The sequence below is a fragment of the Mus musculus genome, chromosome 4 (genome assembly GCF_000001635.26).
Source record: "Mus musculus strain C57BL/6J chromosome 4, GRCm38.p6 C57BL/6J".
NCBI classification, from domain to species: domain Eukaryota; kingdom Metazoa; phylum Chordata; class Mammalia; order Rodentia; family Muridae; genus Mus; species Mus musculus.
The window spans coordinates 84,989,177-85,003,819 of NC_000070.6; the positions used below are offsets into that span (position 1 = coordinate 84,989,177).

At 35.5% G+C, this 14,643-nt stretch overlaps 1 protein-coding gene across 8 annotated transcripts in view; it reads left to right on the top strand.

Moving 5' to 3' along the window:
- Cntln (centlein, centrosomal protein) overlaps positions 1 to 14,643 on the top strand; it is a 250,137-nt gene that overhangs the window by 107,390 nt on the left and 128,104 nt on the right. For 6 of the 8 annotated variants that reach the window (XM_006538026.4, XM_006538027.4, XM_030253626.1 and 3 more), the window contains 2 exons: positions 5,453 to 5,605; positions 7,279 to 7,404. In XM_006538026.4, the coding sequence (XP_006538089.1) occupies positions 5,453 to 5,605; positions 7,279 to 7,404 (279 nt within the window). Of the gene's footprint in view, positions 1 to 5,452; positions 5,606 to 7,278; positions 7,405 to 10,126; positions 10,379 to 14,643 lie in introns of those variants that run through there. The other 2 variants (XM_006538031.4, XM_011250056.3) reach the window with 2 other exon arrangements.

Consider the following 14,643-nt stretch of genomic DNA (forward strand, 5'->3'; position numbering starts at 1 on the left):
GTATGTAGAAAAATGAAAATAGATTCATAGTTGTCACCATGCACAAAGCTCAAGTCCAAATGGATCAAGGACCTCAACATGAAACCAGGTACACTGAATCTAATAGAAGAGAAACATGGGTTCTGGGGAAGCTTTCTAAACAGAACTCCAATGGCTGAGGCTCTAAGATCAACAATTGATAAATGGGACCTCATGAAACGGGCAAACTTCTGTAAGGCAAAGGGACATAGTCAATAGGACAAATCGACAACCTCCAGATTGGGAAAAAAATCTTCACTAACCCCACATTTGAAAGAGGGCTAATATATAAAATATATAAAGAACTCAAGAAGCTACCCTCCATAAAACCAAATAACCCACTCAAAAAAAATGGGTATAGATATAAACAGAATTCACAACAGAAGAATTTCAAATATCTGAGAAGCACTTAAATGTTCAAAGTCTTTAGTGATCAGGGAAGACCAAATCAAAACAACCCTGAGATTCCATCTTACACAATCAGAATGACTAAGATCAAAAACTCAGGTGACAGCACATGTTGGCAAGGATGTGGAGAAAGAGGAACACTCTTCCTTTGCTGGTGGGAGTGCAAACTGGTACAAACACTCTGGAAATCAATCTGGAGGTTCCTCAGAAAATTGGAAATAGATCTACCTAAAAATTATTTTTAGACCATTGATATAACATTGAAAAGTTACTTTCTTTTCAAATTCTATATTTATATAGGATTTTCAAACAAAACAAAACAAAACAAAACAAAACAAAATGACCTTAAGGACCAAATTGTAAAGGTATTACGTAGCATTTATTTATCAGACTGGGGGCCTTGGTTTCAATCTTTAGCACCAAATCAAAACTGTGATTACTTCCAACTATAGGCTTTTACAGGGTTGAATGTATATTGATATTTAATATTATATTGATATTAATATTTAATAGTGTTGAATGTATATTGATTTTTAAAAATTATTTAAAGGGTAGAATTATTATCTCCTCTTCCTTGAAAGTCTGCAATTAAGATATTCCTCTGATTGTTTCTTACCACATTAAACTATGACCTCACACTGCACCATTTGTTACAAGAAAATAAACTAAAAATGTAGCCCAAGATTTCTTATTATAGGAAAAGGAATTATCTCCAAATTATTTCCAAGATAAAAAATTCTAAGATGTTGCAGGTTATACTTTAAGAACAGACTTCCTTAAAGAAGTCCTTTGGTTTCCTAGCTTGATTTTGTTATGTTGGCTCTTAAAGAAGATAAAGGTGCATGATGGTATGTAAGGATGTAATCCATAGTAGATGAGCTGTGTGTGTACAAACAAGTTCATGGTTTTGTATTTGATATTGTTAAGTTTGAAAAGGAGTAAGTTAAGATGCAGCCCAGTAAGACACAAGAGTGAATTTATAATTTGGTAATGTAATAAATACTATATTACCCAGGTGAGCAAGATCCCGATCTGTAGTCACCAAGCCTTGTATATAGTGTTTAGATATTGTGGTTTGCTTATGGTTTATCTTCCCATGGTTCATTTGTGGTGTACTTGTTCTTCAGTGTGGAGATATTAGGAACTGTAACACCTTTGAGTGGGGATGGTGAGAGAACTAGGTTATTGGGTATGTGGTGCTTGGAAAGGGTTGGTGTAGTTTTTGTGGGAACAGTCAGTTAAAGGCTGACAGAGCTCTTGTAGGAAAGTTAACTTGAGCCAGGTAGTATTGGTACATGCCTTTAATACCACACTTGGGAGGCAGAAGCAGGTGGATCTCCATGAGTTCAAGGCTAGCCTGGTCTACAGAGTTCTAGGATAGCCAGGGTTACACAGAGAAACTCCGTCTCTAAAAACAAACAAACAAAATGAGCTTGATACTCTGGTTTCCTGCCTTTCATTTAGTCTGTTTCTTTAGAACCTAATTTGCCTTGTTGCTCTCTGTCATGATGTGGTATGGCAAGGAAGGCCTTCTTCAGAACTCGAACCAATTTTCCAGAGCTCTCAGCTTCCAAATGTGTGATAACTAAGCTGTTTTTCCTCATGTAGATCATGCAAATCCAGATGTTCTGTTGTAGAACTAGAACATGGATGCAATGACAAGGATACAGTACCTGTATCCCTCCAGATGTTCTGTTGTAGCATCAGCACATGGATGCAATGACAGGGATACAGTACCTGTATTCTCTCTCTCCAAAGCTCATAACCCTAGCGTATTATGAGGATAATTTTTAAATATATATTTAAAGTGTAGAATTATTATCTCCTCTTCCTTGAAAGTCTGCAATTAAAGATAGCCTGGGTTTATTCCCTTTTTTGTAGAAAAAATGGAAAATATTTAATGAAATGATCACTGGAAAAAACATAAAAACATGAAAATTCATAGTTAATCTTTCCACTTACTATTTCTGACACTGTGAAGTTTAGCTTTGTCTCATGCTTGCCCGGCTTGCTCTGTGTGCTGCATAGCCTTCTTCCCTCAACTTATCATGGATACGTTTCTGAATTCTTAGCATAATAGAATACTGAGTGTATTTTTATGGACTTTGATGCATATTTTCCAATTTCTCTAGAAAGTTAAAGAAGGTTAAACTCCTCTCACAACGTTTTTAAAACATAGAAATCATAAATTGGGAGAAACTTTAACTGGGTTTCTCTTAGAAAATAAGTACATCTAGCCTTAGAGAGTGATGTTTTCCTTGAAAATAATTGGGTGGGAATACCATGAATAAGTTTTACACGAGAGCAGCAGTGTAGACTGTGTTCACACAGCGTGTTGTTTCATGGTTGTATTGTTTTGTTTGTAACTTCAGAACAGTCTTGCCTTACAGAGCAGGATAGCCAGGGATTTTCGTTGTATACTAGGGTGACCTCATACTGGGTAACCCTCCTGTCCTAAGGATTGAGGTTGCAGTATTCAGCACCAGCCCAGCCTGCACTTACATTAAAAGATGGTTGTTTTAAGGAAAAAAGTGAAAAATTATGAATATATCTCTTGTCAGAGTGATGAGAGTCATTTAAAGGACACACGATTTACATAATTTGAGAAAAAGAAGAATAGAATTACATAAGATGGTGGATACAAATGTCTCTGCTTAGTGACTTCAAAACCAAGTACAACCCGTTTTACTTGCTTGCATTATCTGCTAGATCCTATGTAAATTTGATTTATTATTTTTTTCAAAATTTAACAGTAGTGTGTTGAATTTTTAAAAATGCTGCTTAAATATCTTTGTATTATTAAAAACATCACTAATGTTAATGAAAAGAATATAAGAAGACATAATTTCAGTGCCAGTGTCTACTTTTGGAACATTTTAATGCCTTTATGAACATTTGACCTATTTATAATTGCATATTAAATTTTAAATAATCTTCACTTATTGTAATCTAATGTCTTAACAACTCACATTTTTAAAAAAACCTCCGATTTCTTACTACATATACTCACAGACTAAAATTATGTTTCTCCTGTTTTATTATAAAGTTTGGTTAACCTTGAAAAGTTATTCAAAATCTATTTAGCAAATGACAAGAAGTTAAGATATCCCTTGTAACCAGATATGGTGGCACATGCCTTTCATGCTAGCACTTGGGAGGTAGAGGCTCGTGGGTCTTTGAATTTGAGGCCAGATTGGTCTACAACTGAATTCTAGGATAGCCAGAGCTACACACAGAAAAAAAAAAGCAACAACAACAAAACAAAAAACAAACAAACAACAACAAAAACAACGTGTGTGTGTGTGTGTGTGTGTGTGTGTGTGTGTACATATATGGTGGCATGGACAAGAGCAGCATACCTTTTAAATGTTTTTAGCTTGTCAGACAAAGGAAATATTTTTGAATAGCATATGTTTGATTTTAATAGGAGGGAAAAATCAAAATAGCATGATGTGTAAAATACCAGGAAGACAAGAAGGGGCAAGTTACGTAGACCAGAATAAAAGTGGCTTAAGACAGTTTTAGACACTTTGAACACTAATTTAGTATTCAAAATAAAATGATGTGTGATCTTGGCAGTACAAGACAAACACCTCTGAAGGAAGTGTTTGCAGTATGGTAAATTAACCCCCTAGACATTTAACCTCCTAGACATTAATCAGGTGATTTAAATGCAAAGGATTCCTAAAAATACAGTCTTATAAGTAAAATAGTTCTCTCATCCCCAAACTATATGTTAGGACTATGGATTTTTATCTTATTCTACTAAAAAAGAAAACAGAAATAAGAATAAAATGGTATTACCTTTGTTCAGAATGTACATAAACAGATATGCACATAAATTGTATACACACATGTACATAATTGCATTTATAAGTTGTCAGAGTTTTGGTAATATCATTTAGGATGGATGGCCCTGTGCATAATTTTGAATGAAAAAATATTTTCAGGGCTAACTTGATCCATATTGATAATATTTACATTCTAAGATTTGGCATTTTGTTGTGATTAAATCAACAATAATGGGCTGGAGAAGTGGCTCAGGGATTCAAACCCTTGCTGCTTTTGCAGAGTACCTGGATTTAGTTCCCAGCATGGTGGTCCAGTGTCAGCCATGATTACAGTCTCAGGGGATTGGAACCCAACGTTCCTATGGCTCCTGTACGTACACTCCTGATCCATACACTCAGACACAGATAATATATATGCAAATCCTTTAAAAAGGTTAAATCAGTGAAAACATTATTTTCATAATGATTCATCATTTGGAAAGCAAGTGATTAAGTTGGAGAAGTGTTTGTACATGAATTTTCTGGTCTCAAATCATTAAGAGAAAATGGTAGAATACCACAGAAAGATTGTTTTCATAAGCAGGTTACCTATGGTTCCCATTATTAGAATTTGGGACTAAACACTAACAGTTTATGAGATATAAACAGATCTCTAAAGAGAATCTTAAACAGCATATTGACTTATTGATGTGTCATTATTAGTACTCCATAGGCTGGTAAAGTCTGCATGGTGCTGGCACCCTCCTTGCCCTAGGTCCATATTTTGTGCCCCTGTGTGACTCCTGATGTTCAGATGGTAAAAGCAATGGTCAGTGAAGGGATGCCTGTCTGTATCATAAGCTCATAATAATTGGTTCATATATTTATAGATGTAGGCTATAGCATGGAGCCTCAATTTAAAGTTTTTTACTTTTAAGTATATATGTCAACAGTATATCACTATCTATACATTTGTATAGATTCTTGGTGTTTTAGCTTTAAAATGACACTCTATTAGAATGATATAGTTTATATAAAAGGGTTTTTTTTTTAATCTTTCCCAGGGCCTTGTGTATATAATGCCTGGACTTGGTTCTAACCTCTTATAGCTTACAGTATGCTGTTAAAATGATTTTTCCAAGGATGTTTATGATTTATATGGTATAATACTAATATACCCATATTTGTAGATTATGTAAAATATAATCATAAATGAGTTTTTATATTTAAGTGTTAAAAGACTGTTTTCTTAACAGGCACCGTTATCAACCTTGGAAACATTGATGATCTCACAGAAGTCTGAAATTGAATATTTACAGAAGAAACTGAAAGTGGCAAACGAAAAGTTGATGGCGAATAGATCTTGTGACCAGGATTTCTCAGAGAAGGGGACTGAAGGAAAACACAAGGTGGAGATGTTTATCATCTTAGTCATTGTCAGGAAGAGGCTGGCAAGGCAAGGGAGGAGTCAAGAAGCAATGAGAAACACGCATTTATTTCCTTATATATATACTGAAACTAAAACCTTTAATTATTTTGTTAAGGATTCCTCAACTACCTATTAGAGTTTATATTAAGATGTAGTCAATTAAATTCCTAATTTTAATTAAACAAAAATTTATATTATAATCCATATTTGTTTCTGTATTATATGTAAAGTACAGGGCATTGAAATATCAGGTACTAAAATATTCCAACCTTAATTTGTTTTTGGTCTGTCTTTCTTTCTTTCTTTCTTTCTTTCTTTCTTTCTTTCTTTCTTTCTTTCTTTCTTTCTTTCTTTCTTCTTTTTGAGATTTAAAGGATAGCAATAAAGATAAAACAACACATTTTACTTGGCATATTTCTTTTTACATTCTCTGCTTTTCTTTTCTTTCTTTTTTGGTATGCACTTTATATTATGTTATGTAGCAGAATATACTATAGAATATTTAGATATCTATAGAAATATCTATATATTATAGAACTAGCATAGAAAGGCTGAAGTAGCCTTTTCCCTAAAAGGAAAGCATTTTAGACTTTTTCCCTCACACCTGTTACATGAGCCGTGTTTCATGGAAGCACAGACCCTGTGTTGAGGATGGTAGTTTGGGGTTCCAGTTTCCTTCCACTTTTTTAATGATTGGAACAAGCTGCCCTAAGAAAGGAAACCTTTTCAGTGAGACTAATGGGTGGAGCCGTGGCATTCTTACATGTGCCCTATAATATTGATAGTGTTTTCCCGAAGCGTGGCTTTTGTTCATTTCTCACAGTATCACTACTGCCCTTTACAACTCTTCTCACCCTGAGGCAGCTCCTCAAACCCTGTTTCAGTGAAAGGAAACACTCGTAAGATGAAACGCCCACATTTGGCTGCCTGCTGCTCTGCTGAAGTTTGAATAGATACTGTTTTCATCTCCAAAGGCAAGAAAAGGAAGGAGAGGCGTGTTTTAGACATTTTCTTTTTCTATTTTGTACGGACATGCATAAAAGGGGAATACTGCTGCCCAGGTTTACAGTCATTTTCCTGCATTCTGTCTCCAGATTGGGTATGGAGCTACATAATATAAACACACATTCTTGTCTCTAGTTAGCCACATTACAGTTAATGACCATATGGTCATTATAGTATAAGATCTACTGTCTGTTGTATTTATATTCCTCAAGCATATTGTTCCTTCAACTTCACAGTGTGTTAAACTATTTCAAAGGGGAAAAAATCCTTTCCCTCTTGTTTCTGGTTGTCCTATCAAGTGTAACCTTGGACCCTTATAGAGCAATTAGACCAGCCTCTATCCCCTCCTTTGTAATGAGGTTTCTTGCATTTCTGAGTCTATAACCCTTTAGTCTTCCCTAATGGGACATCATTATTCTGAAAGAAACAATGTAAATGTAAATGAATATTCTCATTAACGAGTCACAGAGAAACCTTTAGCTGTAGCACTGTGGTAATTTCGCTTGTTATTTCTCGGGTATTCCATGCAGGACTTTTTTTTTTTATAATTCATTATTAGTATTCAAAATTACTTGTTCTTTAATTTTGCATGTCTTTCATAATCCAGTGTTTCAGCCAGTTCAACCATGTCCTTGTTTTATTCTCGAGGAACCACCTGTGAAACGCTCAAGGTCTTTGTCCCCAAAGAGCAGTTTCATGGGCTCCGAGGAGCTAAGGAAGCTTAAAAAGGCTGAAAGAAAGATTGAAAACTTGGAGAAGACGCTACAGCTAAAGGTGAACTTTAAACCAGTTCTTTAATCATAAGCACGCAAAGATAAATGTAAACACAACAAGTATATAGTTCATAGATTACTGCTTGCTGATTTTTCTTTCTGATTTTAACTATTATGTAAACACATACAGTCTTTAAAACAGATTTCTTAGGAATATAAAGTAGGGGAAAATATACTATTTATAATGAAATATATACTCATTAATTTCAAAAAAAGGGAATAAATTTCTTACATTAGTTTAGACACAAAAGTACAACACTATACATAGTGAAATAAAGAATTTCCTGTTGTTCATTCTATATGATGGATGTTTTCAGACTAGATTGGGTTAAGCATCATATTCCCTTCACTGAGGTCACTTAGAGATGCTGTATCAGGTAGCTACTTTATAGAGGAAACACTGAGCAGGGGGTGAGTGTTAGTCTGAGACCTCCATCCCGGGTTGGTGGTGCTGCTTCATTCAGAGTGTAGCTTCCCTCTTCAGCTGAAAACCACCTCCTCACAGACACACCAAGAGATCTGTCTCCTAGGTGATCCTAAACCTAATGAATTTGATAATGGAGACTACCCATCAGTTACTTTTACATGAGAACCAGGTAGAGATCACTGTGTAGCTCAGTGGTAGAACACTTACCTAATACGTGCACAGCCTTCAGTTCAATCTCCAAGCATGCAAAACCAAAACAGACAAATGCAAACCCAATGAAAATACCAAACAAATATTTTATATATTATGTTTTCTATTTCAACTGAATTTACTAGAGAACATGTATTTAAATTCCTTCTCTGCTCATTTTAAGAAGAATATACTTTATTGCTTTGCCTTTGAGAGCAAATAAATTCTAACTAATATTTATGACAGGATGTTGCTAGTTATTAGTTATAGATTTTATAATGTAGTTAATATATGTAGGTATATATATATACATGTTTATGCATGTGTGCACACACACATATATACTCGTATATATTGATCCATGTTCTATTTTCATATAGGATTATTTACATTAACTTGTCATTGACTCACCCAGTAACAGAAGCTGAGAAGTTCTAGATCTATAGTTATGAACTTGAGGCCTAACAGATCCAAACATGTAGTTCCAGTCTGAGTGCTAAGGCAGAACAGAACCAGAACTCACTGTGTAAGTTCATGTTTAGCTCTCAGTTTGAGTCCAAAGACAAGGGAAGATGAGAGTCTCATCTCACAGATGCTCAAGCAGGGAAGATCTTTTTTTTTTTTTTTTTTAAACTGAGGTTTTCAAGAGACTGAGGAATGCTATATAGTTTAATCACTAATTAGTGCATTCTTTTGCTACTAACACAGTATCAGAGATTTGTCCCTAACACAGAAAGAGATTTCTTTAGGGGACCAGTTCCTACCCATGTGGCGGGGGAGGCATCCCATCTGGAGCTGACCTTCTGCAGGCAGTATATAACCATGAGTAACAAGGAGCACTCTCCCTTCCTCCTCCTACTAAGCCCCAGCAATTCAGTCTCATGGTCTTCATGGAAAAACAGACAAACACAAGCCAACAAAACAAAATAAGACTGATCTGATCGTCCTCTCTCACATAGGCCAGACCTCCAAGCACTGTAGTCTCCCAAGTTCCTGCCATCTTAATAACTCATGGTAGAGGTTAGCATCTTCACAGGAAGCTTGAGGGATACTGTTCAGTGGGAGAGTACTGGATCTGTATGCATAAGGTTTGCGCTTCTATTGACAACACTGCAAATAGTATTAGTAACAGTAGAACGAGTGTGTTTATTTTACCAGGACTTTTGTAAGGCATCACCCCAAATGGGTGGCTTAGTACAATAGAAATGTATTGTCATGGGGTTTCAGACGAGGCCAGTCTAATAGTAAGGTGTCAGCCAGACCAGACCCTCTGATTGCTGAGTGTCAGTCCTATCACTTCCTCCTCGTTTTTGTTGCTTAGCTATCCCTTGCCTTATAGGTGGCATCCCCCATGTCTTCACATTGTCTTTTATACATGCCTTTCTCTCTGTCTGTATTTTACCATTCTAGAAGTATATTAGATTAGGGCCCACACAATGACCTCATTTTTATTTGATTACCTTCATATAAATCCTATCTGAAAAAAGTCATATTCTGATACATCAGGATTAGGATACAACATAGTTTTTTTTATCTTTTATTCTGGAGGAATAAGTAGAAGAAGGTTGATTTATAAAACTGTCTGCATTTTAAAATATTTTGTTCTGACTTCTTGGTTTTTAGGCTATTACCTCTGTGTGTGTGTGTGTGTTGAAATTTTGTTATGGCCTTTGAGTGATCATAGCTTGGAAACATATATTTACATCTCCCCAAATACAATCCCCCAATGAGGTAATAATTTCATGGAGTTTCTATAGTAGCAGAAGAGAGAAAGTTGTAAGTTAGAGCACTTTAAAAAAGTGATAGGAACAGTGATAGGAACAGTGTATGGCCAATTACAGCAGGCAAAGGAATCTCAACTCCAGGTCTCAAATGTTATCTGATTGTATTCTTAGCCCTTTGGTAGAGAATGGGTTTTGTTAATACATTCCAAAAATTGTTTCCTGTTGATCAGGATATTATGTCAGACTCTGAGGTGGGTAAGGAGGCTTTTTGAGTGTTAACATTAATCCAAGGGAAATTGTAATTCAGATATCAGATCATCAACAACAATAACAAAACATCTGTATTCAGTGAAGCAGTTGCAGTTTTTTTTTTTTTTTATCAGTCTATGAACCTATGAAGACAGATTCACACCAAGTCTGTCGGTGATGGGCATCAAGAAAGGAACCTGGAGCAGAATCCATGGAGGACAGCTATCTGCTGGCTAGCTCACAGGCTCTTACATAGCTAGCTTTCTTGTTGAAGTTCAAGACAATCTGCCTAGGAGTGGCACAACCTACAGTGGCTGGACCTTCTTATATCAGTTATGAATCAAGATAATCCTCCACAAACTTGCCCCAGGCCTTAACTGTCCTAGGCAAGTCTTCAATCATGATTTTCCTTTCACATGTCTCTAAGCTGTGTCAAGTTGACAACTAATGCTGACTAGGACATAAAGTTTATATGTATTTTTCATATAATACATATGGAATTTATACATTTTAATAAAATTAAGTATCCGTAATGCACTCTTTGGAGATTCATTAAGTTTTTGACTTACTGGTTATTATAGATAGAAGAGAGAGAACGTGAAGTTGGAAGGGGGCATGGAACAGGGAATCTGGGAGAAGTTAGGGGAGGGAAGTAGAGGTGAATATGATTGAAATATATTGAAAACATGTCTTGCAACGCTAATGAGCAGAAAACCTCAGATGGGCTGAGAAGCTCTGTCCATGAAAGCTGAATTGACTGACACCTATGAAAGCTAGCGATAAGATCCAAGCTCTGTCATATACTGCATTCAGACTGCAGGGGAACTGGCCCACAGATGGAACCTGTTCCGCCCTGTTAGCCCCAACCCTACCTGTACCTCATGTGTACCCTTTCCTCTCTGCAGAGAGATTGGTGTCATTCATTGTTGTGATAATGGATAATATGCTTCTGCTAAGATGAGATTATTCTTTTTTATTTATATTTCCAAGTCACCTTCTTCTGTATCCATCTAGCATGCATGAAATTCTTAAAGAAACATGATCAGGTATGGGGGAAGGAGGAGACAGGAGAGAATCCCTGATGGCCAGAAGAATGAATGGAAATATGCAACCTCAGGAGTGGGGCATGGGGGTGGGAGGTGGGGGGACCCTCCGGAATGTACCAGAGACTCAGGAGGTGAGAGACTCTCAGGACTCAAAGGGAGGGACCTTAGATGAAATGCTCAACCATGGGGAGAGAGAGCTTGTAGAGTCTACTTCCAGTAGAAAGACAGCGCATCAAGTGGAGGGATAGGGTTGCCATCCCACAATCAAAAACTCTGGCCCAGAATTGTTCCTGTCTAAAACAACTGCAGGGACAAAAATGGAGAAGAGACTGAGGGAAAGGCAGTTCAGTGCCAGGCTCAAATTGGGATTGATCTCAAGGAGAGGCTCCAAGGCCTGACACTATTACTGATGCTATGGTGTGCTTACAGACAAGTGACTAACATGGTTGATCTCTGAGACACCCAACAAGCAGCTGAAAGAGTTAGATGCAGATACTTATACTCAACTATTGGACTGAAGTCAGGGACCCCGTGGTTGAATTAGGGAAAGGCTTGAAGAAGCTGAGGAGGAGGATGACCCCATAGGAAGACCAGCAGTCTCAACTAACCGGTACCCCTGAAATCTCTCGGACACTGAGCCACCAACTAGGCAGCATACACTGGCTGTTCTGAGGTCCTGGCACATATACAGCAGAGGACTGCAGGGTCTGGCCTCATTTGGAGAAGAGGCGCCTAACCCTTGAAAGACATGAGGCCCCAGGAAGTTGGGAGACCTTCTTGGTTGGAGTAGAGGGACATTTTCTTGAAGGGGGAAGATGGGGAATGATCTGGGACGAGGAACAGTGAGAGGGTGGACCAGGAGGAAGGCAGTGACTGGCTGTAAAAAAAAAAAAAAGTAAAAAGTAAAAAACAAAAAATGAATCTGCACCAAAAATAAAAGAAAAAAAAAGAAAAGGAAAAATATTCATTTTGCTAACTTCCCTTAACATGTGTTCTCAAATCACTGCTATTTGAACAGAGTTTATGTTTCTAATTGACCTTATCTCACAAAGGAGTCTTTAGCCTAACCAGAAGAGTAGATTAAGAATCTCTGTTGTTCTTATGAAATAAAAAAGAAAAGAATAGAATGTGCAAATATCATTGAGGAAAGTCACTTAATACAGTTTATGTAGTTTCTGTTTTCTAATGTTTCAATGTCCCTAGCCATTTTAAAACAAAGTGTATAGAAAGTATTTAGTAAATATTTTATAGAATGATCTAATGAATAGCTCTAATTCATGACTACTCAAAATATTTGTGTGCCTTTTAGGAAGATTTGGTAATTAATAACATAAAATGTATCATTTCTTATGCTTAATTTTGTAGTATGAATTGTTGTGGCAAAATACCTCTGATAAAAGGCTATTGTTTTTATTTTCACTATTATATGTGAAATAGGACTTAAAGAATTAGGGTTCAATGCAAAACTTCTATATGTAAGGTTATAAAGCATCTTTGGGTATTTATTTTCATTGTTTCTTTAGAGGTAACCATATAAACTTAGATTTTATGCGTTTTAGTGTACTGAAATAGGGAAAAATGAAATGTATCTTATAGTTATATTTTAAACTCCATATTATGTTATATTTTATACTTTAATTCTATTTCTAATGGAAGACAAATGTATTCCACAGCATCACATATGTGTATGAAAGTATATTTAAATATTAACATTATATTGACTTATAAACCTTAGTATGAGTCCCCTATTTTAATAGGTTAAATTTTAAGAACTTTATAAATGTTACATAAGCACTGGGGCAATGAAGAGACAAAATTAAAGCAAAGTTCATTGGTTTCCTATAATACTTTCTTATCCTATAGAGCTACAGACATTAATTACCATAGAAAAGCAAAATACTTACAAGAAGTTTTCAAAAATTAATTATAAAATATGAGATTATTGGGGATAAATTTGATCCTAAGAAGAGTAATTAAAGCAAGCTCTTGCAGAAGATCTTTACATAATTCAGGCTTTGAGAAGTATTTTGACCTTAATCTCTTGTAAACATTTCTTATAGGTAATTTCTTATAGGAAATGTATTAAGAAATTTCTGACATACCATGTTAAGAGAACTGATATTTAGTCTGTTTAGTAGATGTAGTATGAAAAATTCAAGTTTCTTTTTTTCTGAGATTATTTTTTCTTTAATGTTGTCATTATTTTTAGTTACAACTTAAACATTTTTTAAAAAAAAAGCAAGTGTACTGAATTTATCAGAGGCTCCTCCATATCAGGCTTTTAGAAACTTCTGTATAGACTTTATGTCTTAGAATGACCTCCTCCTCCTCCTCCTCCTCCTCCTCCTCCTTTTCTCCCCCTCTTCCTCTTCCTTCTTCCTTCTCTTCCATGTCTAGCATCTCTCTCTGTCTTTCTCTATTTCTGTCTCTCTATATCTCTCTGTCTCTGTATCTCTGTGTGTCTGTCGTCCCCCCCCCCTTGCTTTCCTCTCAATTTCCTCTCACTTCCTCTCTCTCTCTTTCTCAGATGAAATACAATCATCATCCTAACTGCCAGGCTGGCAGGGCGGGGGAGGGGGTATAGGGAACTTTCAGGATAGCATTTAAAATGTAAATAAAAATTATCTAATAAAATAAATATAATGTACTTAAAGAAAATTTACCTTTCTAAGGATAGACAGTCACTATAACATAACTTATGGAGACAATGTATATATTAGATAGATTTCCTTTAGGTTGAAGTTATAGTGCTGGTGATACTGAATATTAATGGATCAGCATGATACATTAAAAAGGTACTATCAAACAGAAACACACATAAATATGATTATATATTGATTGATGATAAATGTTATATTCTCAAAATTCAAGTTTTAATTCATTCTTTGTGTCCTATAATATATATAAATATGTTATATTTTAAAGATGAAGAATCCAATACACACTAAATTTAAATGTCTGCCACAAAATTAAAATAAGTATCTTAAAATTTAATGGCTATTTTAGGTATTAGAATATACTTCCTTTTAACAACCTTGCAGCAGTTATCTGAAAATATTCTAAATTTTCTGTTAAATAATAGGTTTTTTTTTCTGAGCATTCCAGGAAAGCATTGACATTTTGTATGTTATTTTTCTTTATCAAAAATTTCTATATATCTATGATATAAAACACTTCTTGGTATGAACATACCAATACTTTTGATAGCCACTTAGGAGAATTCTACTCAAAGTATAATCAAAGCAGACTGAAAAAGTATTCATACTCATGAGACAGAATTGAAGTAAAATAATACAAACTATAAGTATTATCTTCCAATTTAGATGAGAGGTAAGTGGCCGAGAAAATAATGAATTCTAAAGGATAAAGGCATCACTGTTAATACCTGGAAAGAGGATGATAAAAGATGCTCACGTTTGCTGTGCATCTCTCTAGGGGAAGCCCTCTCCCAGACTTCTGTCTGTAAGCCGTTGTTTCCTATTCTGTTTTTGTAAAAAAAGAAGTTGAATTTAGTTGTGTTTGTAAGATTATTTGGCTAATAGAAAAATCTGTCAGAATGTAATTTAAATCTGAGTGTGGAATGCCTACTCATTTTACATTGCTGT